At 44.4% G+C, this 27,658-nt stretch overlaps 1 protein-coding gene across 8 annotated transcripts in view; it reads left to right on the top strand.

Moving 5' to 3' along the window:
* The window catches only part of LOC122543258 (sodium channel protein type 8 subunit alpha-like), a 418,530-nt gene that overhangs the window by 129,922 nt on the left and 260,950 nt on the right, over positions 1 to 27,658 (top strand). For all 8 annotated transcript variants that reach the window (XM_087985565.1, XM_087985570.1, XM_087985567.1 and 5 more), the window contains exons 10-12: positions 5,438 to 5,579; positions 11,941 to 12,147; positions 20,232 to 20,513. In XM_087985565.1, the coding sequence (XP_087841691.1) occupies positions 5,438 to 5,579; positions 11,941 to 12,147; positions 20,232 to 20,513 (631 nt within the window). The remainder of the gene's footprint in view (positions 1 to 5,437; positions 5,580 to 11,940; positions 12,148 to 20,231; positions 20,514 to 27,658) is intronic.

Genomic DNA, 27,658 nt, shown 5'->3' with positions numbered 1-27,658 from the left:
TGAGCCTGGTATCTCTGACTGAGGGACAGGGCAGCAGCACAGTGAGCCCTGGTATCTCTGGCTGAGGGACAGGGCAGCTGCACAGTGAGCCCTGTATCTCTGACTGAGGGACAAGGCAGCAGCACAGTGAGCCTGGTATCTCTGACTGAGGGACAAGGCAGCAGCACAGTGAGCCTCGTATCTCTGACTGAGGGACAGGGCAGCAGCACAGTGAGCCTAGTATCTCTGACTGAGGGACAGGGCAGCAGCACAGTGAGCCTGGCATCTCTGGCTGAGGGACAAGGTAGCAGCACAATGAGCCTGGTATCTCTGGCTGAGGGACAAGGCAGCAGCACAGTGAGCCTGGTATCTCTGGCTGAGGGACAAGGCAGCAGCACAGTGAGCCTGGTATCTCTGGCTCAGGGACAAGGCAGCAGCACAGTGAGCCTGGTATCTCTGACTGAGGGACAGGGCAGCAGCACAGTGAGCCTGGTATCTCTGACTGAGGGACAAGGCAGCAGCACAGTGAGCCTGGTATCTCTGACTGAGGGACAAGGCAGCAGCACAGTGAGCCTGGTATCTCTGACTGAGGGACAGGGCAGCAGCACAGTGAGCCCTGTATCTCTGACTGAGGGACAGGGCAGCAGCGCAGTGAGCCTGGTATCTCTGGCTGAGGGACAAGGCAGCAGCACAGTGAGCCTGGTATCTCTGACTGAGGGACAGGGCAGCAGCACAGTGAGCCTGGTATCTCTGACTGATGGGCAAGACAGCAGCACAGTGAGTCTGGTATCTCTGGCTGAGGGACAAGGCAGCAGCACAGTGAGCCTGGTATCTCTGGCTCAGGGACAAGGCAGCAGCACAGTGAGCCTGGTATCTCTGACTGAGGGACAAGGTAGCAGCACAGTGAGCCTGGTATCTCTGACTGAGGGACAGGGCAGCAGCACAGTGAGCCTGGTATCTCTGACTGAGGGACAGGGCAGCAGCACAGTGAGCCTGGTATCTCTGACTGAGGGACAAGGTAGCAGCACAGTGAGTCTGGTATCTCTGGCTCAGGGACAAGGCAGCAGCACAGTGAGCCTGGTATCTCTGACTGATGGACAAGGCAGCAGCACAGTGAGCCTGGTATCTCTGACTGAGGGACAAGGTAGCAGCGCAGGGAGCCTGGTATCTCTGACTGAGGAACAAGTCATGGCAGGGATGTTGTGTTTATCACGGTTGTCTCGGAGTAAGGAATCACTGGGAGAGTGCATGAACAGCCTGCAGATCCAGCCCGGTCCAGGCCACGAGCTGTGGGTCAGTGTCCTCACTGCAGCATTACAATGAGAGTTCCCAGGGCATCCCAAGGGGGGCATTGAAGGGCTGAAGAGTCCTGTAAGTGGATCGATGATGGGGGACCAGAAGTGTTCTTGGAGGCTGGCACATGTTGGATGTCACTGACTGTGGGCGTGAGGTGTATGTGTGCACGCACATGCGTTCCCCATAGTGCATGCCCTGAGATGTTGATGCCTCGTGTTTAACATGGAGATTGTTCAGAGCGGGCGGTGAGCTGAAGCCTCCAGGTGCTCCCTCTGGTTTCCTTGTTGTCTTTTCCCGATATCGAGTTTGTTTGGAGTCGAGATTGGTCTCGCTGGACGTGTCGCACAATTTTGCCACAATCTCACCCATAGCCCACTGTTGCTCTTAAGATTTTGCCCTTAGAGACTGTTGTGACCCGTTGTTACATTTTTGTGCTGATGTTGTTGCTCTGCATTTATTTCACTCAGCCCTCCTGAGCCACTGATGGGCTCCCTTAATAGCATCACATGTACTTTCACATGTACATGTACTCATGCTTTCTGTGCATTCTACTGGTAGACTTTGCTGTTAGGGAGGGACTTCCAGGATTTTGACCCAGTGACGATGATATATTTCCAACTCAGGATGGTGAGTGGCTTGGAGAGGAATATGCAGGGGGTTTGTGTTCCCAAGTACTTGCTGCCCTTGTCCTTCTTGGAAGAGGTCGTGGGTCTGGAAGGTCCTGTCTGAAAAACCTTGGTGAATTTCTGCAGTGCATCTTATCGGTAGTACACACTGCTACTACTGAGCGTTGGTGGGGGAGGGAGTGGATGCTTGTGAATGTGATGGCAATCAAGTAGCTGCTTGTCCTGGATGGTGTTGAGCTTCTTGAGTGTTATTGGAGCTGCCCCCATCCAGGCAAGTGGGGAGTATTCCATCACACTCCTCACTTGGGCCTAGTAGGTGGTGGATAGGCTCTGGCGAGTCAGGAGGAGATGAGTTACAAGCTGCAGTATTTCTAGCCTCTGACCTACTCTTGTAGCCACTGTGTGTATATGGCTAGTCCAGTTGAGTTTCTGGTCAATAGTAACCCCTAGCATGTTGACAATGAGGGATTCATTGGTAATGCTGCTAAATGTCAGGGGGCAGTTGCTAAATTGTGACTCTTACTGAAGTTGACTATTGCCTGGAATGTCTTAAGTGAATATTGTTTACATGTTATTCGTGCATCTTATTGAACCAAGCCTTTCCCAACCATATAGTATAACAAGGGTTGGCAACTGGGCAACAAGGCTTCAGTTACTGACCTATATATGGCAAATTAATTCACTGATGAATTTTCCTTTACTCAGTACACTGACACTTTGAAGTGTACTTTCACGCTAGTCTTATCTTGTGCTGTGATTTCGGCAGCCAGTAATTTTAAGGAAAGCTATTTCTGTATGAGGGTGTCAGATTGTGAAACATCCCACTTTTTATTTGCTCTGTCAAGAAATTTGCAAAAGGTCTTGCAGTATCTAAGACCATCTTATACTTGCTGAATGCAGTATACCTGCAGTGGTTTGAATGGTTTCTTTGGCATTCTTATTTTCATATAATTATTGTTACCCCTCAGAGCTTTGGTGACATTCAGGTCCCAGGTGTGATTGTTTTAATGTTACTAGTGTGCCCAGGTTTAAATTGGCTTTCAGTTCTCTGAATCAAGCCCATGACTTGTAGTCCCCAGGTTCTTTTGGTGCATATGCCCAAGGTACATTAACATTCGAAAATTCACAGTGATGGCATGCTGAATGACAACCTTGTTCCAACAGTCTGCATTCATTGGATGGCAATGTTGCATTAAAGAGCAGCTTGAGTTAGCTCTTTAGACATTGGGGAAAGAAATAGGTCTCCAGGATCACGATATCCAAAGCCATTTATGTAGGTCCGTGATTATAAATACGTTTGGCATGCAGTAGAGGAATTGTCAACCATCTCTCAAGATCTTAGCCACTGTCTTCCACCTGCACCCACTGCAATCTTTCAGTCTCTGTATTCACTTCACTGGTTAAAGGCTTTGAAAATGCAAGGAGCTCATTTTTTTGATGGCAGCCAACCTGTCAAGTTGCACGTTCATCAGGAAATGTAGATGTAACCTGAAGATGTGTCAGAAATAAAGCCTTCTAAATGTCCTGCATTACCTGCTTACAGGGTGAGATTCTGTGAGGCATGTTGGGCAGTAACTGTGGTGGAACTGATATATCTATTTTTCATCCAAACTGACTTTTCAAAGCAATACTGGTGGTATTCCCTATTTTACACTCGATAATTTCCTGTCTGAAATAGATGAAAGAAACAGACTAATGGGTAGCAGCAAGAAATTCACAGCAAATGCTTTTACTGTATAAAGTATTTGGGGGTGGTTTTACAGCAGGTTACATTGAAGATGGACAGTTCAGAATTTATTCAAGAAAAACAGTTGCTGATGGTTTGCATTTGCACTGTTCAATTTTCTGGCGAACTTTCTGGTAATATAGAAGCAAGAACATGCTGCTGACCCTTTGCCCGTTTATTTATATTGCTTTTTTATTCATTTCCTATATTTAGTTCTTCTAATTCACAATCTCACAAACAAAGGAGGGGTTAGTTTTCCCGCATCTAAAATGCCAGCCTGTAGTTTTTCACCAGGATGCATCAAGGAAGGCACAAATCTCCCATCTGCCCTTTTTCTCACTCCTTCTGGAGAGACCGTACCCTCAACTGAACCTGGTCTAAGTTGAGAATTACCTTTGTCCCTCATGACAGATGAAAACCTCCCTTGTGCTTGTTGTTGTTTAACAAAGTCAAATCCCCATTTATAAAGGATGTGTTCACAATTTTGTTACACAAAAAAGTCTTCATTGTTCAATTCATGCAATGGATCCCTATGGAAGGAGGAGTGAACCGCTGAACAGGTTTCCCACCTGGTTTTGAACTTCTGTATCGATTCAGGTGCTTGATTTGACGACTGCATTGAACATAGAACATAGAACAGTACAGCTTAGGAATAGGCCCTTTGGCCCACTGTGGTGTGCTGAACATGACACCAAATTAAACTAATCCCTTCTACTATGGTCCATATCCCTCCAGTCCTTGCTTATTCATGTGCTTATTCAAAGGTCTTTTCAACACCCCTATTGTATCTGCCCCCATCACTAACCCTGGGAGTGCACTCCAGGCTCCTACCACTCTCTGTGTAAATAAGTTGTCCCTTATGTCTCCTTTGAATTTTCCCTATCTCACCTTAACTGCATGCCCCTTAATATTAGATATTTCAACACTGAGAAAATAAGATTCTGACCGTCAACCCTATCTATGCCTCTCATAATTTTACAGACTTCTATCAAGTTTCCCCTCAGCCTCCACCACTCGAGAGCAAGCAACCGTAGTTTGTCCAGCCTCTCCTTGTAGCTCATACCCTCTAATCCAGACAGCACCTTGATAAACCTTTTCTGCACACTCTCCAAAGCCTCCAGATCTTTTCTGCAATGTGGTGACCAGAATTGAACACAATACTCTTCCATGCAGTCTAGCCAAAGTCTTATAAAGCTGCAACATGACAACCTGACTCTTGTACTCAATTCCTTGACAAATAAAGGCAAGCATGCCATACACCTTCTCTACCACCCTATCTACTTGTGTGGTCACTTTCAGGGAGCTATGGACTCGGATCCCAAAATCCCTCTCTACATCAACACTGATAAGTGTCCTGCCATAAACTGTATATTTTCCCTTCACATTTGATCTTCCAAAGTGCATAACCTCATACTTGCCTGGATTAAACTCCATCTGCCATTTCTCCGCAAATACTGTAACTGATCTATATTCTGCTGTATGCTTTGCCAACCTTCTACACTATCTACAACTCCCTTGATCTTTGTGTCATCTGCAATTGGCTGAGAACCCAGAAAAAGTTACTTCCCCTCCCCTGCCCAATTTCAATGAAAAATGGTGTGTGATACAAGAAAATACAAAGTGGTGAAACAAAATCCACCCCATGTTACCTGAAGTCAGAATCCCAACTGATATTCTGAAAAAAATTGTAGTATAAGTGTTCACTTAGCAAAAATATATAAATAAAATGGTATGAAGGCAAAATGCAGACTTTCATTATGTGCCCTTGTGGAAACTAAATTCCATACATGACCTGTTACATTTCTTTCAGCCAATGTCCTGAAGGGTATATGTGTATGAAGGCAGGAAGAAATCCTAACTATGGGTACACCAGTTTCGACACGTTTGGTTGGGCTTTTCTAGCCTTGTTTCGACTCATGACGCAGGATTTCTGGGAAAATTTGTACCAGCTAGTAAGTGACAAGGCATTTTATCCTTGTGTGTTTGTATGTTATTTAATTTGCTCATTTTCATACACAATCAGTATACAAGCTTGTTGTGTGAACAGTTACAATCACTGGCAATAGATTCTAACCCAGTCGATCAAACAATCTAAACCTTTTTCATAGAATCCTTCAGTGTCGAAAGAGGCCATTCAGACCATCAAGTCCACCCCGACCTTCCAAACAGCATCCCACCCAGACCCTCCCCTATCCCTGAAACCCCACATTTCCCATGGCTAATCCACCTAACCTACACATCCCTGGACACTATGGGCAATTAATCATGGCCAATCCACCTAATCTGCACATCTTTGGACTGTAGGAGGAAACCAGAGCACCTGGATATGGGAGAATGTGCAAACTCCACACAGACTGACAGTCACCTGAGGCTAGAATCGTACCCGGGTCCCTGGCGCTGTGAGGCAACAGTGCTAACCACTGAGCCACAATTTTGTGCAGGGAGTTTATTGCCCGTGCCAGTCCAACAGTCACACTTGTTCCTCCCTCCTTTATCAATAATTCCTAACTAACCTGTTCAGAGATTTTATTGTACATCTTTGTAGCAGTTGGGAGTCGAACCCAGGCTTCAGCCTCTTATTCTGAGACTGTGTCCCCCTCTCCACTGTGTTCCTGATTCCTCAGACAGGGGAAACAATCTCTCAGTATTGACCCTGTCAGGACCCTTTAGAATCATGTCTGTTTCAATAAGTTTCCCTCTCAATCTTCTAAACTAAAGAGGATATCACCCCAGTTTACTCAGCATTTCATCCCAGGGATCAGTCTCATGAACCTTCACTATACCACCTCCATTGCAAGTGCATCCTTCTTTAAATACAGGCGAAAATTGCTCACATTACTCCAAATGTGGTGTCATTATTATTGAGGCAAGGCTTCCCATCTCCAGTTACCTTGCAATAAAGGCTGACATGCCATTTCATGTGGTTTCAGTAGTTGCTAAGTTCATTTTAAAAGCACACATTTGAGATGTTGGTATATTTTATAAACCTTATAGACATGTGGGAAATTGTTTACTGCATCCAACAGCAATTTGAACTTTTACAGTATCTTTCATATAGAACACTGTCCAAAGCTCTTCATAAAGATATTGTCAAAAAGTAGAAGGAATGAGAATTTAGGAGCAATGGTGGTCAGAGATTTCATTTTAAGGAGAATCACTTGAAAGGACTGGGAGGTGTTTGGTGATGGAAGAACTTAGGGGAGAAATTTCAAGAGCATAATGTCGAGGTAGCTAAAGTATGCGCAGCAGTGTTAGACAGAAACAATAGGAAATCCCACAGAGATTTTTTTTAAAAATCCGGAAGAGCTTTCACCAGAGGTAAATATTCAGAAGAAAATGGCATCAAAGTACAATAATAGAATGAAGAGCAAAGAAGCAGATATCTGGGCTCTGGTGGATTTTTGGGTCCTGGTGGTTTTCTGGGGCCTTTTCTTTAAACCGTAGTATTCGCAAGATACTATCTACAATGTCCCAAATATCTTTGGAAACAGGAATTCTGCCAAAGGATTGGAAGGCAGCAGATGGTTCACTCCTGTTCAAAAGAGGTGAAAGGGTTCAAGCATGAGATTCACAGATAGTCTTGTCCCAATTGTGAATCAACGTTTAGATCCCCAGTGAGGTGTGGGGGGTGGTGGTGGTGGTGTAGGTACAGGTTGTGTTTGGCTAATTTTATTGTATGTTGGACAGGGCATTTGTTAAATAAATGCAGTTGTTGTGTATATATTAAATTCCAGGAAATAATTGACCAAATGCCAAGGAAGACACTCAGTATAAAGATGAGGCGTATGGTTATAAGGAGAAGATATAGCCTCATGGATAGAGTGATATCTGGGGGTAGATAGCACGGAGTACATCTTTTTTTCTAATTGGTAGAAAGATCTGAATTGGAATCTCTCATATCTTCTCATTAGGTATATGATTTAGACATAGCCAGACAAAGAATTACAGCAAAATTTAAATTTTCAAATCAAGCCCGCACTCTTGACTTATTTTGAACCAGACAGTAGTGATTGTAACAGGTCAGCCAGGTGGACCTCATAGAATGTGAGTTCCCTGATTGGGGCCGTTAACCTGATTTAATTAGGGAGCCCTGGCTGACAGATATAAACAGGAATGTCAGAGGTTCTGTTCACTCTGAGAGCTGCCTCTGAGGGAGCTGGATCAGAGTCAAGGACTCTCCACGTATAAATAAGGGGAGACTTAATGACAGGATACTGGCCTCTGTGGAGTTATTTCACACATTGTAGCCATTTAGAGTACAAGAGCAGGGAGGTGATGTTGAACTTGTACAAGACCCTTGTTAGACCTCAGCTGGAGGGTTGTGTCCAGTTGTGGGCCCCTCACTGTAGGAAAGATGTGAACACATTGGAGAGAGAGGGCAGAAGGGATTTACCAGAATGGTTCCAGGGATGACAAACTTCAGTGAGGAGGAGAGATTGAAGACATTGGGACTGTTCTCCTTGGAGAGAAGAAGGCTGAGAGGGAGATCTGAGAGAGGGTTCCAACATCATGGGGGAGGGGCTGGACAGAGTAGCTCGGCACAAACTGTTCCCACATGGAAAAGGAACAGGAATGAGAGGGACAGAGATTGAAAGGAATGAGGTGAGGGGGAGGTGAGGCGAGTAGTTAGGGTCTGGAATGTACTACCTGGGAATGTGGGGGAGGCAGTTCCATTGAGGCATTCAAGAGGGACATTGGATGGTTATTTGGCTAAAAATGATTTGCAAGGGCACAGGGGAAAGGCAGGGGATTGGCACGAGGGAACGATGCTCACTTGATGAGCTGGTGCAGCACAATGGGATAAATGGCATCATTCTGCACTGTAATAATTCTGTGATCTAATTGACTCACTTAAATTGCCCCTCATGGAACTAATACCCTAACAAAAAGCCAAGATATTCAGGAGATTATACAGAAGGTAGAAAATTGAGAAGAAAGATGCTTTTTTCAGGGTTGGTTGGTGGAGGGAATAAAACTTGCATACTAACTTGATTTGCCCTTCTAAAATGCAACAGAATTGTTCATTTTTTGGCACTTAGCAACTTATGAGTAACATCCATAGGCTAACTGTGTCTAAAATAGCAGTTCCGTTCCTGGCAGTTGTCCTGACTCCAATCTGCTCCTGCTGCACAATATCAACCTGCTGTTCCTCTCCTTACCTGGCTCAAGGCCAGCAGCAGAGTCTGTGTGCAAACAGACCTGGATAACTGGAAACAGTCAGAAAAGAACTACAGAGAAGTGAAAACACAGGAAAGACAGTTTCGCGATCCATTGGAGAAAATGGTGATTTAAACACAAATAGCTGACAACGATTTACCTGCAATTTGCAAGATTCTATAATTGGTCTATTCATTGGTCAGATTGACCAACAATGGCACAGGACAACTGAAGGGCAATATTAATTCAATAATCAGAGCAGAATCTTAGAGTGCAGGGAAACTGTGTGTGCTTTGTGTGTAATATATGATGAATAGGTTTCCGTATTGTAAGAACATAAGAAATAGGAGCAGGAGTAGACCTTTTGACCCCTCAAGCCTCTTATACTATAATGTATAGGAACAGAATTAGGCCATTTGGCCTACCAAGTCTGTTTTGCCATTTGGTCATGGCTGATATAATTGCTCTTCTGCAATTCAGTGCAATTATGGATGATCTGATTGTAAATTTAACTTCACTTTCCTGCCCTCCAGAATTATTGATTCCATTGTGAATCAAAAATCTGTCTATCTCCACCTTGATGTTTTGCGACATATGAAACATGACACAGACAAGCTTTTCCCAAAATGGTTGAAGAAAAAGCTATTTAGCCCAAAGGGTCTGTTCCTATCCCATCTCGGGTAAATGTACCATAACGCGGGTCTATTTAATTTTCAGAGGAAAAATTTCAGTTTAACTATTTCCTGATTCCAAAGGCATTTGAGAAAAACTGCAGGATATTCATCTACCAACACGCTTCCACTATTCATAGTTGACACCCTTACACAGAATTCCAGTTGCATGGAGCATTTGAGAGCCTCGGTCTTTACATACCCCTTATAACCTCCAGTTCTATTGCCACCCAAATATCTGTCCCACCACTTCTCGGAGGAAGTGAGACCATAAGACATAAGAACAGAAGTAGACCATTCAGCCCATTGAGTCTGCTCCGCCATTCAATGAGATCGTGGCTGATCTGATAATCCTCAAAGCTGAAAATGTGTTGCTGGAAAAGCGCAGCAGGTCAGGCAGCATCCAAGGAGCAGGAGAATCGACGTTTCGGGCATGAGCCCTTCTTCAGGAATGAGGAAAGTGTCTTCCATCTGGGTTGTACGGTATTGGAACTGGTCCTCTTGGAAGCAGATGCGGCGGAAACGAAGGAATTGGGAATATGGGATGGCATTTTTACAGGAGGCAGGGTGGGAGGAGATGTAGTCTACGTAGCGGTCGGTTTATAGTAAATGTCCGTGTTGATTCGGTCGCCCGAGATAGAAATGGAGAGGTCTAGGAAGGGGAGGGAGGAGTCTGAGATGGTCCAGGTAAATTTGAGGTCGGGGTGGAAGGTGTTGGTAAAGTGGATGAACTGTTCAACCTCCTCGTGGGAGCACGAGGCAGCGCCGATACAGTCATCGATGTAGTGGAAGAAAAGATGGGGGGTGGTGCCAGTGTAGCTGTGGAAGATGGACTGTTCCACATATCCTATGAAGAAGCAGGCATAGCTGGGGCCCATGCGGGTGCCCATGGCTACTCTGATCTCCAGCATCTGTAGTCCTCACTTCCTCCCTGATAATCCTCAACCCCACTTTCCTGCCTTTACTCCATAACCCTTGATTCCCTTCCTGATTAAAACTCTGTCTGTCTCAGCCTTGAATATACTGAATGACCCAGCATCTACAACCTTCTGTGGTAAAGAATTTCACAGATTCACTCCCCTCTGTAAGAAGAAATTCATCTTCATTTCTGTCTTAAATGCAAAACTCCTTATTCTGAGATGTTGCCCTATGGTCCTAGACTCTCCCACTCTCCTGTTTCTCCGCTGCCAAGTCCTCTAAGAATCTTGTGTGTTTCAATAAGGTTGCCTCTCATTCTTCTAACCTCCAGTGAGTACAGGTCCAACCTACTCAACCTTTTCAACCTTTTCTCATAAGAGAGTCCCTCCATACCCAATGTCAGCTGAGCAGATAAGGGGCCCAAAACTGTTTGCAATATTCTAGATATGTGTATAAATGCATGTACCAATTTTAAAGAAGGATTAACCCAATTAATTTGAATAATTGAACACACATTTTAACTAAAGTGTAACAAAGTGTTCAAGAGATTGCTATATAGTTGGTGTCAGCAGTATATTGTGTTATTAACTATGGAGTGTTGATAAACTTGCAAAACCATGTCACGGGTTCACAGTCTCGGGTGCTTGGCCTGTTGTTTCATGTGATGGGAACTCATTGCAAAACCGTCTATCTCCGATCTATTTACTCTCCAGCAAATGAATTTTCAAAATTGCTTCTCTGGTTCCAACTTATCTGGGGACATGCTTTGTGCATTCATATTGTACCAATTTCAGAGCTTCGACTCAGCTGACATTGCAGTGCAGTACTGAGGGAGAGCAGAATTTTCTAAGATGCTGCCCTACAGATGAAATGTTAAGCCAAGGTCATGTCTGTTCACATGGGTATGAGGGATCCCTTGGCAATATTTGAAGAAAGTTTTCCCAATATCTTAGCAAAGTTCTTTCCTCAACCAACACTGTCAAAATATTTGTAAGAACAGTAGCGACATTTGCCCATATGAATATCCACTGACTATGAAGTGCTTTGAACTGTTTTTGAGATATAGTAAGGTCTCTATAAAAATGCCACAAACAGTGAGAGGTTTTATAACTGATATATGAGGTAGGAGAAGAGAAAGGCAGAGATTTGATAGACAATTACAAGGGGACTAGGCAGAGTAGATGGAGAGAAACCATTCCCATTGACTGAAGGGAAACCAGGGGGCACCGATTTAAAATGATTGGCAAAAGAGGAGTTGCCAACATGGAGAAAAACCCATTCACTTGGGGAAATGGTTGGGATCTGGAATGCCTTGCCTGAGGGTGTGGTGGAAGCAGATTGGATCACTGTTGTCAAAAGAGAATTGGATAAACAACTGAAAAGAATAGAATGTGGAATATGGAAGCATGAGCACAATGGAATGAGTGACCAGCCTCATGTGATACAACCATCCTATGAATCTATAATAAGCTGATAGATGGGTGTCACTGTACCCATGTTTGATTATTGAAAGTGACCCTGTATGTTTGATAAAAATGAACTTAAAAACAAATTGTGTCTTTTGCAGACATTAAGAGCAGCGGGGAAGACGTACATGATCTTCTTTGTTCTTGTCATCTTCGTGGGTTCTTTTTACCTGGTCAACTTGATTCTGGCTGTGGTCGCCATGGCCTATGAGGAGCAGAACCAAGCTACCCTGGAGGAAGCTGAGCAGAAAGAGCAGGAGTTCAAACAGATGCTGGAACAGCTGAAGAAGCAGCAAGAGGATGCTCTGGTTTGCATCTTAAGTATTTTATATTGGGGTGGGACAGTCTTGAGGTATTTGAGGTTGGAACTTTAAAATAAGAAATAATCATTCTGTTGGTATCCATAGCAACATTGTCAACATTGTTTTCCAATTAGATCACAAGATCGCCTTGATTGCTGCCTTCTATTTCTCTATACAGGCACACACACACTCACTGTTTATGGAGGATCTGTGTTGCCCTGAGAGATTTCTTATAACTCATTTTTAGACAGGAACCAGCATCTGCCATATTGTTTCAGTGGGACAACTTAATTGACAGTGAAGATTTTGTTTCAGTCCAGTCAATTGAAAAAGACAAAAACATGGAGGGAAGGGGAATATATGTTGATTTTCAAAGCTTCTTTTAAAAACTTGAGATGAATCGAAGACTTTGATATAAGACATTTGTTAAATCATAATTGACCTTCTGCTACTATTTATTATAGAGGTTGAATTTCCCCTTGTCAGTAATGTTACTGAAGAACCTGGCTGCCCTTCTTGATTTTGCAACCCTGCACTCAATTTTCACAAAGGCCATAGATAGTCTGAATGGGAGAGCAAAACTCCAGAATTTGGCCTGCATTTTGGGTAGGTGTCAAGACAAATCGCAGTGTTTTCTTTATGAAAAGAAGGTCAGGACTGGGGATGGGCTCTCCATGGCCATGTTTGCAACCTGGAAAGCTAGTGTTTAGGTACAAAAGATTAAAAGGGCTTCTGTCTCATGTAGAGCAAGTGAGATGCTTCAGTAATACAAAGCCTCAGTCATGTCCTATGTGGAGCACTGCACTCAGTTTTGGATATTATACCTCAGGAAGGATATGTCGAATATGAATGGTGGAAATGCAGATTTAACAGCCTGACACCAAGGTTTAACAAATTAAGTTATAATAACAGGTTTGGTATGAGATTGAATGATGAAACGATAGGTAGATGGAATTGAAATTAGTCTAATGGGAATCAAGTTTTTTTGGACAAATTGATCAGCATTGGGCTGGCATACTATGCATTAATAGCAAGAAAATAGGCAAAAAATCTCTTCAAAGACCTGACTGTAGACCATCTGCTTTAAAACCCTAATTAGCATGCAGTTGGTTCTAACATTTCACATTCTAATATACTCTTCGTTTCCCGCTCATAACATTCGAAATTTCTAATTTGAAATTGTAAAATTAATGAGTCATTACATTCTTAAAAGGCACAAATAAGCTGTAACTAAGTTTATGAAAACTTAAGCCTGGTTAAAATTTTGTATGAACAGTTTAGCCCAATTGTTTGACCCAATTTCTCCAAAACATTGCCAAACTATTTTGGAAATCAGTAGTTGAAGCTGTTGGGTCACTGTATCATGAATCTGCAGGAGGAGGTTTGAGGGGACAAATGGCTATCTTCTGCTTCTATTTCCTCTGTTTCTATTTCCTATGATATTTTTCCTAGCATATTAAATTCTTTGTATCAGTATTTAGAGCATCTTGCAATGGCAATTGCATTTCCAGGATCAAAGCATTTAACTCCTGAGGACTTCATGTCATTTCAATGTTTTTGTTCTTGGCTGAACCAATACAACTTGTTTATCAACTTCCCTCAAATTTTCAGTTCCCAATGTTTTGGCTGCGTAGCTCTGTATCTTGCTACATTAACTGTTTTTAAGGTTGGGTGAATGACCTTTGTTTCTTGGGCACTTGTGGATCACAATATTGTGAATTAGGGTTCATGACTATCTTCTGAATTCTATTAATTTTAATTGATTAGTCAAACTTCTCCAAATGCTCTGGCCTCTAAAATAGTTAACTATTTCGTATCAATAGAAGTAGATAGTTTTGAGTCCAGCAGAACGTTTAATACATTAGTCCCTCAAGAAACAACCCATTTCAACATTCTCCACAAGACAGAAAATATAAAAGCAAGTGGCTGCAGATGCTGAAAATACTCAGCAGCTTGAGTAGCATCTGTGGAGAGAAAAAGCAAGCGTTCAAATTTTCTGTCAGAAGCATCTGTACTGTCAGGGAAGGGTTGACATGAAAAATGAGTCAGTTTGGCAGAATATTACTTTGGCATCAACTAATGAAAGTTCTGTCCCAAAATTTGATCTTCTCTGAAGTGAATTCTAATCTCTTTAAAGCTTAAGGAATAACTCTGGGACACAAAAACTGTAGTCATTATGAACTGTACAAGTCAAAGGATTAGGCGTCATTGTTCTTGAGTGGGTAGTTGAACCATTGAAATCTTAGCCACATAAAAGGCCTTTATTTTTCTCTACTGACATTTTAGTCTTGCCTCACAATCTATTTCATGGTCTTCCTTATTTTGACTGTGCATTAGTGAAATTAGGAATCGTATTAGATCCAAGGGAGGACCATCCGAATTGGCCAAAAAAAGACCAGCAGGCCTGAGGATTGGGAGCAGTTTAGATTTCAGCAAAGGAGGACAAAGGGGTTGATTAAGAGAGGATGAATAGAGTATGACAGAAAGGTTGTAGGGAACACACAAACTGATTGGAAAAGCTTCTATAGGTATGTGACGAGAAACCGATTAGTGAAGGTGGTGATCCCTTGCAGCCAGAAACAGGGGAAGTTATAATGGGGAACCAAGAGATGGCAGACCAATTAAATACATTTTTTGGTTCTGCCTTCACAAAGGCGAACACAAATAACATGTCAGAAACGTTGGGGAACACCAGAGTCTAGTGACAGGGAGGAATTGAAGGAAATCAGTATTAGTAGAGAAATGGTGTTTGGGGAAATTGATGGGACTAAAGGCAGATAAATCCCCAGGGCCTGATAATCTATAGCCCAGAGTGCAATAGGAAGCTGCCCTAGAAATAGTGCAGGCATAGGTAGTCATCGTTCAGGATTCAGTAGACTCTGAACAGTTCCTATAGATTGGAAGGAATCTAATCTAAGTTGAAACTTTATTGCTGGAACAGCACAGCAGGTCAGGCAGCATCCAGGGAACAGGAGATTCGACGTTTCGGGCACAGGCCCTTCTTCAGGAATGAGCAGAGAGTGTTCAGCAGGAGAAGATAAAAGGTAGGGAGGAGGGACTTGGAGGAGGGGCGTTGGAAATGTGATAGGTGGAAAGAGGTCAAGGTGAGGGTGATAGGTCGGAGTAGGATGGAGGCGGAGAGGTCAAGAAGAAGACTGCAGGTCAGGAAGGCGGTGCCGGGCTGGAGGGATCCGGCTGAGACAAGGTGGGGGGAGGGGGGATGAAGAAACTGGTGAAGTCCAAGTTCATCCCCTGCGGTTGGAGGGTTCCCAGTCGGAAGATAAGACGCTCCTCCTCCGACCGTCGGGTTGTTGTGGTTTGGCGGTGGATGAGTCCAATGACCTGCATATCCTCGGTGGAGTGGGAGGGGGAGTTGAAATGCTGTGCTACAGGTTGGTTGGGTTGGTTCGTCCGGGTGGCCCAGAGGTGCTCTCTGAATCGCTCCGCAAGTAGGCGGCCTGTTTCCCCAATATAGAGGAGGCCACACCGGCTGCAGCGGATGCAGTAGATGATGTGGGTGGAGGTGCAGGTGAATCTGTGGCGGATATGGAAGTTTCCTTTGGGGCCTTGGAGAGAAGTGAGGGGGGAGGTGTGGGCGCAAGTGTTGCACCTCCTGCGGTTGCAAGGGAAGGTGCCGGGAGTGGAGGTTGGGTCGGTGGGGGGTGTGGATCTGACAAGGGAGTCGCGGAGGGAGTGGTCTCTACGGAAAGCTGATAGGGGAGGGGAGGGAAATATATCCTTGGTGCTGGGGTCTGTTTGGAGGTGGCGGAAGTGACGGCGGATGATGCGCTGTATATGGAGATTGGTGGGGTGGTAGGTGAGGACCAGTGGGGTTCTGTCCTGGTGGCGGTTGGAGGGGCGGGGCTCAAGGGCGGAGGAGCAGGAAGTGGAGGAGATGCGGTGGAGGGCACCGTCGACCACGTCGGGGGGGAAATTGCGGTCCTTGAAGAAGGAGGCCATCTGTGTTGTACGTATTTTGAACTGGTCCTCCTGGGAGCAGATGCGGCGGAGACGAAGGAATTGGGAGAATGGGATGGCGTTTTTACAGGGGGCAGGATGGGAGGAGGTGTAGTCCAGGTAGCTGTGGGAGTCGGTTGGTTTGTAGTAGATGTCCGTGTTGATTCGGTCGCCTGAGATAGAAACAGAAAGGTCTAGGAAGGGGAGGGAGGAGTCCGAGACTGTCCAGGTGAATTTGAGGTCGGGGTGGAAGGTGTTAGTGTAGTGGATGAACTGTTCAACCTCCTCGTGGGAGCACGAGGTAGCGCCGATACAGTCATCAATGTAGCGAAGGAAAAGATGGGGGGTGGGGCCAGTGTAGTTGCGGAAGATGGATTGTTCCACATACCCTACGAAGAGGCAGGCATAGCTGGGGCCCATGCGGGTGCCCATGGCTACTCCTTTTGTTTGGAGAAAGTGGGAGGATTGGAAAGAAAAGTTGTTCAGGGTGAGGACCAGTTCGGTCAGTCGAAGGAGGGTGTCGGTGGAAGGGTACTGGGTGGTACGGCGGGAAAGGAAGAAGCGGAGTGCTTTGAGTCCTTCGTGATGGGGGATGGAGGTGTACAGGGACTGGATGTCCATGGTGAAGATGAGGCGTTGGGGACCGGGGAAGCGGAAATCCTGGAGGAGGTGGAGGGCGTGGGTGGTGTCACGAATGTAGGTGGGGAGTTCTTGGACTAATGGGGACAGGACCGTGTCGAGGTATGCCGAGATGAGTTCGGTTGGGCAGGAGCAGGCTGAGACGATGGGTCGTCCGGGGCAGTCAGGTTTGTGGATTTTGGGCAGGAGGTAGAAACGGGCGGTGCGGGGTTGTGGGACTATGAGGTTGGAGGCGGTGGATGGGAGGTCCCCTGAGGTGGTGAGGTTATGGATGGTCTGGGAGATGATGGTTTGGTGGTGGGGGGTGGGGTCATGGTCAAGGGGACGGTAGGAGGAGGTATCTGCGAGCTGGCGTTTGGCCTCAGCGGTGTAAAGGTCAGTGCGCCAAACTACTACCAATCTAATCTAACCCAACCATGAAAAGAAGAGAGAGAAAAACTCGTAATAATAGATTGGTTAGCCTGAAATCGGTAGTGGAGAAAACAGAAGAATCCTTGGTATAAAAGATTCAGTAGCAGAGTTCTTTGAAAACAGTGGCTGGTTTGGACAGAATCAGCATGGATTTACAAAAAGGAAATCAAGCAGTGCAGGCTCAAAGAGCCGAATGGCTTACTCCTGCTCTGATTTTCTGTGTTTCTGTGTCCTTTCGGGAAGAAGACTCCAGACCACCATGATGTAGTTAACTCTTAACTGTACTCTAGGCAATTACGGTTGGGCATCAAATGCTGGTCATTGAATATCAATATCAATGAATATAATTGTAGGTGCACAGAGTGCATGCTGCCATGTTGTAGACTACCACTTGCACAGGAACCTCCTTCAGTTCACTTCTATCCTTCCCAATCTATGGGGAAGTTCAACCAGCTCATTGCTGGAGAAAGTTTGCATTGAGCCTTCAAATTGATGTATAATTATTCTTTCCAATGGCACATGAAGAATTAGAGGGGTGATGTGGGAAAAGCTACAAACTTTTAAATACAATGAGATTTTGTCTTTAGATTCTTCATAAATGGATGAAAAATCAAAAATGGAGTTTCAGAACCTTTGAGCAGTTATATCTCGTAATGGGTAAAAGCATAAAACTTTCTGAACTTCAAATGTCAAAAAATCATACATATGTTTCTTCTTTTGATACTTGTGATGATTCTTCCATAAGAAAAAAACTACCAAAGAAGTGAAGTAAAAGAATAATTTTATGATAATATTTTGTTATAATATTTCACTATATTTCACAAAACTCTACTTTGAAATCTTGTCCTTTCAACATGTACATTTGTGGATTAAATGGAGCAACAGACTACTGTAAAACATTAGGGTCCAATATCTTAATCTATATCAAAGGTCCACATACGTCCTTAATACTTTACTTTGACCCCTCGCTAAGAAACTTTCTGGGCTTTTATGTTAGATCTCAGAAGAAATACAGCAATGCATGATTTCGTTCCTCAAGCTATCTTCTATTTAAGTCATGTACTGTATTTAATTTACTGGCCCTCAATTAACTTACACTGAAGCAGTTGATAAATTGAATTAGTGCTTGCTAAATCATTAAAGCAAAAACCAAATTGCAAAGCTGTGCAGTCAATGCTATTTACTGGCCGCCGTACTATACAAACCATCGTGAAGTTTCATCACAGAAAGAGACCGTTTCGCCAATTATCTCTGCACTGGCAGAATAAACAGACTGTCTGTCTGTTCTAATCCCACAGACCAGCCTTTGGTCTGCAGTCCTGCAGGTTCCAGTGCTTCAAGGAAAGATCCAAGTTCCTTTTCAATGGGCTGAGGGTTTGCACCTCAATCACTGAACCAGCCAGTGAATTCCAGGCAGTGAATTCCTCAGGTCCCCTCTAATCCTCGTACCAATCATCGTAAATTGTGCTACTTGCTAATTGATCTCTCCAGTGGGGGAACACAGGTCTTCCTTGTCCACTCCAAGCCCTTCATTATTTTGTGCACCTCAATTAAGTCACCCCTTAGCCTACTCTGTTTTAAGGAAACCAACCCTAGCTTCTCCAGAAGTTAGTGACACTCCTGTTCTTATCTGTCAGCCTTGATTGGACTAACAGCTCATTTCCTGTGAGGTCCATCTGGCTGACCTTATTCCAATCACGACAGAAGGTCAGGTCTTACTAACCTAATTGAATCTTTTGGGCAAGTAACAAGGAGGATTGATGAGTGTACTGCAGTGGATGTTATCTACATGGATTTTCATAAGGCATATTAATGATAGGGTAAGTATACAAGGTCTTTTCCCTGGGGTGGGGGGGTCCAAAACTAGAGGGCATAGGTTTAAGGTGAGAGGGGAAAGATATAAAAGGGACCTAAGAGGCAACTTTTTCACACAGAGGAGGGCGCGTGTATGGAATGAGGAGCCAGAGGAAGTGGTGGAGGCTGGTACAATTGCAACATTTAAAAGGCATCTGGATGGGTGTATGAATAGTAAGGGTTTAGAGGGATATGGGCCAAGTGCTGGCAAATGGGACTGGATTAATTTAGGATCTCTGGTCAGCACGAACAAGTTGGACCAAAGGGTCTGTTTCCATGCTGTGAAGCTCTTGACTCAATGACTCTATATCCCCAGATAATCTTTCATCCTCTTGGTTATCAAGAATCTATCTCCCTCTGCCTTCAACATATTGAATGATTCTACATCCACTGCCTTTTGAGGAAGGGAATTCCAAAGACTCACAACCCTCAGAAAAAAATGTTTCCTCATCTCCGACTTAAATGGGCAACCACTTATTTTAAAACAATGACCCCTAATTCTAGATTCTCCCACAAGAGGAAACATCCTTTCCACATCCACCTGGTCAAGTCCCCTCAGAATATTATATGTTTCAATTAAGTCACCTCTGACTCTTCTGAACTCCAGAGGACACAGGCCTAGACTGTCCAGCCTTTCCTTGTAAGGCAATCCACTTGTTCCAGGGATTAGTCTCGGAAACCTTCTCTGAACTGCTTCCAATGCATTAACATTCTTTTTTATGTATGTTGACCTGTACTATACACAGCACCACAGATGTAGTCTCAGCAATGCCCTGGATAATTAAAGCATAACCTCCCTACTCTTACATTTGAACCATCCATTCCTCCACTCTTCATCTTGAATCAGCATTTGTGAGCTCAAGATCATTTCGTCCAATGAATCAGCTCTGTACAAAGATGCTCTGGCTGCACGAACCTGGATGTGGTCAGCCTAATGTATTGTAAAATATGATGCACGTTTCTTGTGAGCTAATGACATTTGTGTAATGCCATGTGGATTTGCAGGGATTTGAGCTCGACAGTAGATGCTAAAAATCCATTTATTTTCAAAAAGTTTAGTTGTTGTCGACAAAATGGTTTCAAATCCTTACCCTGACGTTTGTCAACTTGCCATTTCACCCAAATCTTTTCAAGATCACTTGTATTCTTTTGCATTATCCAATCTAGGTAAATATTTCAATGAAGCTCCAATTGGATGTAACTCTGTGTTTATTTATCTGTGTGTCTAGCTGGCTGCTGCGACAGCCACCTCTGCGGGCACTGTTTCGGAAGATGCGCTTGACGAAGACGAGGAAGGAAGAATGTCACAAAGCTCATCAGAGTTGTCGAAACTCAGCTCGAAAAGTGCCAAGGAAAGAAGGAACAGGCGGAGGAAGCGAAAGCAGACAAGGGGACACTCCGAGGGGGAGGAGAAAGGCGACCATGAAAAGATTTTAAAGTCAGAATCTGACAATGGGATCAGTAAACGGGGCAGGCATTTAACACATGGAATGAAATACCCCATGAACCAGGTACCTGGTTTCTTGATTTGTTCGAGCCGTTATGGTCTGTGATACAAATGGAGACAAAGGAGTCACAATTCACCAAGCAGCTTAGCTGATTGATGGCTATTCCATAGCAATAGGTCATTAGGCATATATTGTTCAGTCTTCATAAAATTACTGCTACCAAAGCAAAGTTAAATCATATATGAATAATGAATTTAGCAGTGAGCTTGGTGAACCAATTATTGAAATACATTTTGCATCATCACCTCTGAGTGCAATCACAGCATTGCTCAGCAGCAGAGGTTTCTGCATGTTTAAGCTGCAGTGTACTACAGATTGCAGTGGTCATTGTACTTCAGAGATTCTCCAAACTCTATCTTAAAGCTTTTCTTTGCTTCGCAGTTGAGATACATGTTGAGAATTTGGTGTGGGTAAGCTTTTACCAGCATTTATACCAATGTGGCTAGGTTCCAGGAGGAATGTAAATGTCCTGAGGTGACGAGCCATAGATTCTTCCTGATGCAATGATACCAGACTTTGACATGGAAGGTCTCATAGTGTTCTGCTTGAGATTAACGCCTTGCTTTGTCAAGAATTGCAGACTTGAAATGGTATCCTGCCTGTACTTGGTGCAGTGGGTTGGCAACCGAAGTTGCACTATTTTTGTTCTCCATTTTAACAAAAGGTAGTGACATAGAAAGTGTAAATAATGGAATTGCTGAAAGAAGGTATCAGCAGAGGTTCCATCATGGATGTGAACCCTTGAGTCAAATTTAAGCTGGACTCTTCCCAGCTCTGCAGGTTGGCCAACGTGAGGAGTGTTTCCTGGTGTATACCCATCAGCCTACTTTGTTTGATTCGTCCACAGGATGGACATCACTGGCTGGGCCAGTATTTATTGTCCATCCCTAATTAACTTGAAGAAGGTGATAGTGTGCCTTTTGAAACACTGCAGTCCACATGCTATAGATAGGCCTATAATATCCTTAGGGAGAGAATTCCAGGATTTTGACCCAGCGACACTGAAGGAATGGTGATATATTTCCAATTCAGGATGGTGAGTGGCTGGGAGGGGAACTTGCAGGTGGTTGTGTTCCCAAGTATCTGCTGCCCTTGTCCTTCTAGATGGAAGTGGTCATGGGTTTGGAGGATGCTGTCTGAGGGATTTTGATGAATTTCTGCAGGGCATCTTGTAGATAGTACACACTGCTGCTACTGAACATCGGTGGTAGAGGGAGTGGATGTTTGTGGATGTGGTGCCAATCTAGCGGGGGCTGCTTTGTCCTGGATGGTGTTGAGCTTCTTGAGTGTTGTTGGAGCTGCCCCCATCCAGGCAAGTGGGGAGTATTCCATCACACTCCTGACTTGGGCCTTGTAGATGGTGGAGAGGCTGTGGGAAGTCAGGAGGTGAGTTGTTCACTGCAGGATTTTAGCCCCTGATCTGGTCTTGTAGCCACTGTGTTTATCACCTTCCTAACTTTTGTCTTTTAAATGGTTAACAGGCTTTGGGGAGTCTCAGCCCTCAAAGCCAGCAACTCAGTCCTCAGGACTAGAGTTAGTATGCAGTCACACCCTCTGGGGAGCTGGAACCTGTGACATTATTGGAAGTCAATGCATTTCGAAGTAACTTATTCTACCTCCCCATTGGTCAGCGGAAGGTATCTCCTCATATGTGAGTTAAACTGCAACAAAGCAAAATACCAGACTTCAAGGGGCTGGTGTCAAAACACATTAGTGCTCCAGTGCATTATTGTAGTGTGAGGGCTCTGTTTACTGTGACTTCCTAATCTCAACTGAACTGTTGCAGGAAGCTGAAGCTATGCCATTTTGCACAGTGACTCCTTCATCCATAATTGGAAACAACTGGTATTAACTGAAACTTGGGGACAGGCTGCATGTTCACCTCTATTAGGAAAATATTGCATTGTGCAGCAAGACATCTCTGGCTATTGTTCCAGGACATTAATCAAAATCAAATGAAATTATTTTGCTGCTCTATGTTGTGTTTTATAAAATGCAAACCTGTTTCAGGACTCTCAATGATTAAATTATAATGGGCAACCTTACCTTGAAATTAAGCAATCCAAATCATAAAGTACAGTTGATGGCCAATTGGTCCATTGAACTTGCGAGTATTATTAAAACAATGACTGAATGTTGTTTGAAATCCAACTATTTTAAGAGGAGTTAATCTGTTTGTTTTAAGCATACTTGAAACAGTGGAGAAAGCAATTCCATGCAAATGCACAGCTTAATTTCAAGGTTTGTAATCTATAGATAATTGCTTTGCTAAATGTTATTATCAGAAGCTTTTTTTAAATCTGTGAATAACACCGTACTGAAATAATTCCACAAGAGGCCAGTATCCTGTCACCCTTTCTTTACATGTGGATATCTACATATGACACTGATCCAGCTCTCCGAGTGAACAGAACCTCGGACCCTCCTGTTTCTTTTTTTTTGAATCTCCTGTTTATTTTATTTTATTAAATAAATTACAAAACAGTTTACAAAAAACATTTACAGCTGTACACAAGGGACAGAAATTTTACAAGGGAGAGGAGCAGCTAAGCTAGGCCCCAAACCCTACTGTTCAACCATTTTACAGGGAGAGGAGGACAAACCTCAAATCCCAGTTCCACATAGGACAAGACAGTGACAACAACATTTGTACATTAGACAATACTGTTACATACAAAAGTGCAGACAATACAGACCCAGCCAGCCCCCATCCCTCCCACCTTCCGACAACCCTCCTGTTTCTCTTTTTTTTCTTTTTTTTCTTTTATTTTACTCTTTTTTTTTCTTTTTTCTTTCTTTTTTTAACCCCCACACTACCACCTAAGTGCGGTAGTGCTTATTTTTCCCCCAGCACCCATGGTGTGTGTGTGCAGGTGTGAGACAGAGTGAAAGACACAAAGTGCACAAATCTTTATTCAAATTCCACCACCAGGAAGATAGGAAAACACCCGGGTGGCCAGTGACAAACACTGCCCTTCACATCAAAGGGCAGTGCTGTGTGATCAAAAACAGTGAAGGGGAGGGTAGGGACGAAATCAAAATAGAGTTGGAGGGAGAAATGATGCACTCCACTCCCTGCGGCGCCCACCTCTCCCTGAACAACTCCAGGGTGTTGGTCGACACCGCGTGCTCCTTCTCCAAGGACACCCGGGCTCTAACGTAACCGCGGAAGAGGGGCAGGCAGCCCTCCTGTTTCTATCTGTCAGCCATGGCTATCTGATTGGACCAGATTAACAGCCCCAATCAGGGTATTCATAATGTATGAGGTCCACCTGGCTGATCTCATTGCGATTACTACATCCCTCCCCCTCTGAGTCCAAGGACATAGGCTGGTTCTTTTTCTTATAACCCCTCCTGTGGCTTTTTAGCAGCGGGTCAGGTTCCCCTGACTCTGCCTCTGATATGAGCGTTGTGTAACAAAAAGCAGCTCATCTCTTGCACCCGGAGTGTCTCGGAAGAAATTAATTCTCCTCTTCAGGCAGCAAAGGCATCAAGGCAGTGACGTCCACCATGTCCATTTCAGATTCTGAGGTATCTTCAATGCTTGACGGAGAGGGAGAACCCATGGGTTCTAGAACAGTCAGAAAGCCCATTGCGTAGCCGGGCCTGTTTTGCTCCTGCCCATTTTGCAAGTTTGCAGCTTTTATATGGCCCACATTCTTGTTCAGGACTATCGCACCTACCCGAACGTTATATATCACGAGACCTGACCTCATACAACCATGCCTCTTACCCATGCAGGGCCATTCCCATGGCTGCTCCACCAAACTTCATTCCATGAAGTAAACTGTCTCTCTCATTTAGCAGAATCTTGGGTCTCGCATCAGTGTTCTTCATGCCATTTCACCACTCCCATCCCCCAGGTCCAGGAAGATCAGATTTAACCTGGTGCTGAGTCTTCTCCCCATTAGCAACTTTGCTGGAACTATCCCTGTACTTGCATGATGGGTGATCCTACAATCAAGAGGAAACCAGGACAAGTTGGCATCAAGTGAAGCTGTAGGCTGTTTCTTTCAGCCTGCCTTCAAAGTTTGGACTGCTCTTTCTGTTAGACTATTGGATGATGGATGGTATGGAGCTGCCCTTTTATAATGAATACCATTTGACTTTAGGAAATACTCAAATTCCCTACTGGTAAACGGTGGCCCGTTATCTTCGATCAACACTTCCGGGAGTCCATGTTTTGCAAAAATTGTATGCAGTTTTTCTATCATTGTCCCCTTGTTCGACAAATCGGCCCTTTGTATGTCCAGCCATTTTGAGTTGCATCCACAATAACTAAGAACATTGAGCCTGTGAAAGGACCTGCATAAATGGTGTGTAACTGAGCCCAGAGTTTATCTGGCCATTCCCACAAATGTGGATAAGTGATTGGTGTAATCTTTGTCCTTGATGGCACTCTGGGCACTGCCCGACCAACACAGTCTGCATCCAATCCTGGCCACCAGACAGAACTTCTCACCAACATCTTCATGTTGGATCCCCTGGATGACCCTGGGGTGGAGTTCAGTCAGTGTCTGGCAGCGACCTTTGCTCAGGACAATCACTCTTGCTCCCCATAATAATATGCCACCCTCTATTGTGGTCTGGTCTCTCTGGGTCCAGAGAGGTTTCACTTCTGGCTGTGATGGCCCTTTGGTTTCCCCCATCCCCACCAGCTGTTTCAGTTTTGCCAGGACTGGATCTTTATGCGTCCAAAGTCTGATATTGTCAGCTGTGACTGGAAGTGTGTCCAGAAAATTTAAAGCCATTACAGACTCTTCCAGTGGTGGTAGCACCGGTGGTGTATCTGCCAGTGGGAGGCACCTCAATGCATCTGCATTTGCTACTTGGCCTCCCGGACAGTGTTCCAACATGTAATTGTACGCATGGAGAACGAGAGCCCGCTGCTGAATTAAAGCTGAAGCTATGGGCGGCACTGCCTTGGTCCTCTTTACGTAGACCTAGCAGGGGTTTGTGGTCCGTTATAGTTACAGATTTATGTCCGTAAAGGTATTGGTGGAACTTGCTGACTCCAAATATGACCGCCAAACCTTCCTTCTCTGTCTGGGTGTATTTTACACTCTGCAAAAGCCAAAGTCCTGGATGCATACGCTATTGAGCGTTCCTCTCCATTGGGCCACCTGTGAGCTAATACTACCCTGATGCCGTGCAGGGAGACATCGCATGTCAACACCAGATCTCACTGAGGATCATAGTGTGTCAACACCTTAGAGGATGATAGAGGTTTCTTCACTTCCCTGAAAATTTTGGCATGGCCAATGGATCCTTTCCAAGGCTGACCCCTTTTTAAAAGTTAGCAGATGGATGGAGGCCAGGTTATGTATGAACTTTCTGTAAAAATTCACCAGTCCAAGGAAAGTCCTCAGCTCCGGTCCCAATGTGGGAGCTGAGGCACATTTGACCGCCCTCACTGTATCTTCCAACAGGTGTAACCCAGTCTTGTCGACTCTGTAGCCCAAGTAGGCCACTTGAAGTGCCTGAACGCACATTTTACCCTTCTAAGGCATACGCCCACCTGGGAGAAACGTCAAAGAGCTATGTCCAACTGCTCCTTATTGGTCTTCCTTGTTATTAGCACATCATTTAGCTAAATGGTAACCTGGGGGTAGACCTTGTAAAATGTTCTCTATTATCCGCTGCATAATGGCACAGGCTGACGATACCCAAATGGCAGTCTCGTTTATTGGTACAAACCCTTTTGGGTATTAATTGTAGCATACTTCTGGGAATCCTTATCTAACTGTAATTGCAAGTATGCATAGCTCATGTCCAGCCTCGTGAAGGACAATCCTCCAGCTATCTTTGCATATAAACCCTCTGTGTGAGGGATTGGGTATTAATCCAGGTGTGAAAAACGGTTTACTGTTTGTATAAAATCCTCACAAAGGGGAACCGACCTCCCAGGCTTCACAATCAGTACGACCGGTGCTGCCCATTCCATAACCTGGACTGGTTTGACGATTCCTTCCCTTTCCAGCCTCCTGATTTCTGCCTCTACTTTTGCCCATAAGGCAATTGGCACTGGGTGGATCTCACAGAATCGTGGAATTGCCTCCTAGTCAACATGCAAGGTGGCCTTGGCTCATTTAATAGTCCCTAGACCTTCCTGAAAAACTTTCCTGAAAGACCTTTGTGTATTCAATTAGGATTTCACTCAAGCAGCCATTTTCTAATCGAAAAATATTGAGCTAATCAAGGTGAATCTTTCTTAACCAATTTCACCCCATCAAGCTTTGACCTGAACCTTTTACTACAATCAATGGTAACTGAACCAGCTGCTTCTCATAAGAGACTGGTTCTGATTTGGATCTTGTTAGGCAATGTAACTATTCCGTATCAGATGTTGGTGGATTTTCCAGGGTATGTACACTCCTGGATACTGGCCTATGGGTTCTCTTCCCCAATTTGGGTATGGTAGGTTTCTTTTGTCTGCATACTGGAAGCACTACAAGAGCTTGCTGCCCCAGATCCTGAAGAAAATTTTAACTGCTTGGCCGAGGCTTGGCTTTGTTTTGGGATTTTGCTGTGGGCTGACCTAGGGTCCCTCTGTTCAGAATATGTCTTGAGTGAGTGTCTGCATTTGCCTTCACTCAAGTGGTATTCCCCAAATTCAGTCAGCCTGGCAAGGGTCTATTTCATCAGAATTACCCTGCAGCTCATATGCTTGACTTGCTGCATTTTCCAGTGATAAAGCCAGTTGTAGTGTCTGTTTGAAGTCCAGTTGGGCTTCAGCTAGTCGGTGCTTTTACATGGTTACATCATCAATCTCACATACCAAATAGTGTCTCAGCATCTCATTAAGGGTTAAACCAAACTCACATGCCTATGCCATTGGTCTTAACCTAGTCAAAAATCCCGATACGGATTCCCTTGTTTCTTGAATTGCTGAATAAAACAGATAGTATCTCAGAATTAGAGGATGCTCATTTGAACCCGATGTGGCCTCCTCTATACTGGGGAGACGTGCCGCCTACTTGCGGAACGTTTCAGAGAGCACCTCTGGGACACCCGGACCAACCAAGCCAACCATCCTGTGGCTCAACACTTCAACTCCCCCTCCCACTCCACCAAGGACATGCAGGTCCTTGGACTCCTCCATCACCAGACCATAGCAACACGACGGTTGGAGGAAGAGCGCCTCAACT

The sequence above is a fragment of the Chiloscyllium plagiosum genome, unplaced genomic scaffold (genome assembly GCF_037043375.1).
Source record: "Chiloscyllium plagiosum isolate Xiang-an unplaced genomic scaffold, Cpla_swu_hap1 HiC_scaffold_53X, whole genome shotgun sequence".
In the NCBI taxonomy this organism is placed as follows: Eukaryota; Metazoa; Chordata; class Chondrichthyes; order Orectolobiformes; family Hemiscylliidae; genus Chiloscyllium; species Chiloscyllium plagiosum.
Note: the sequence above shows the minus strand (reverse complement) of the source record. Positions and strands in the feature narration are given on the sequence as shown.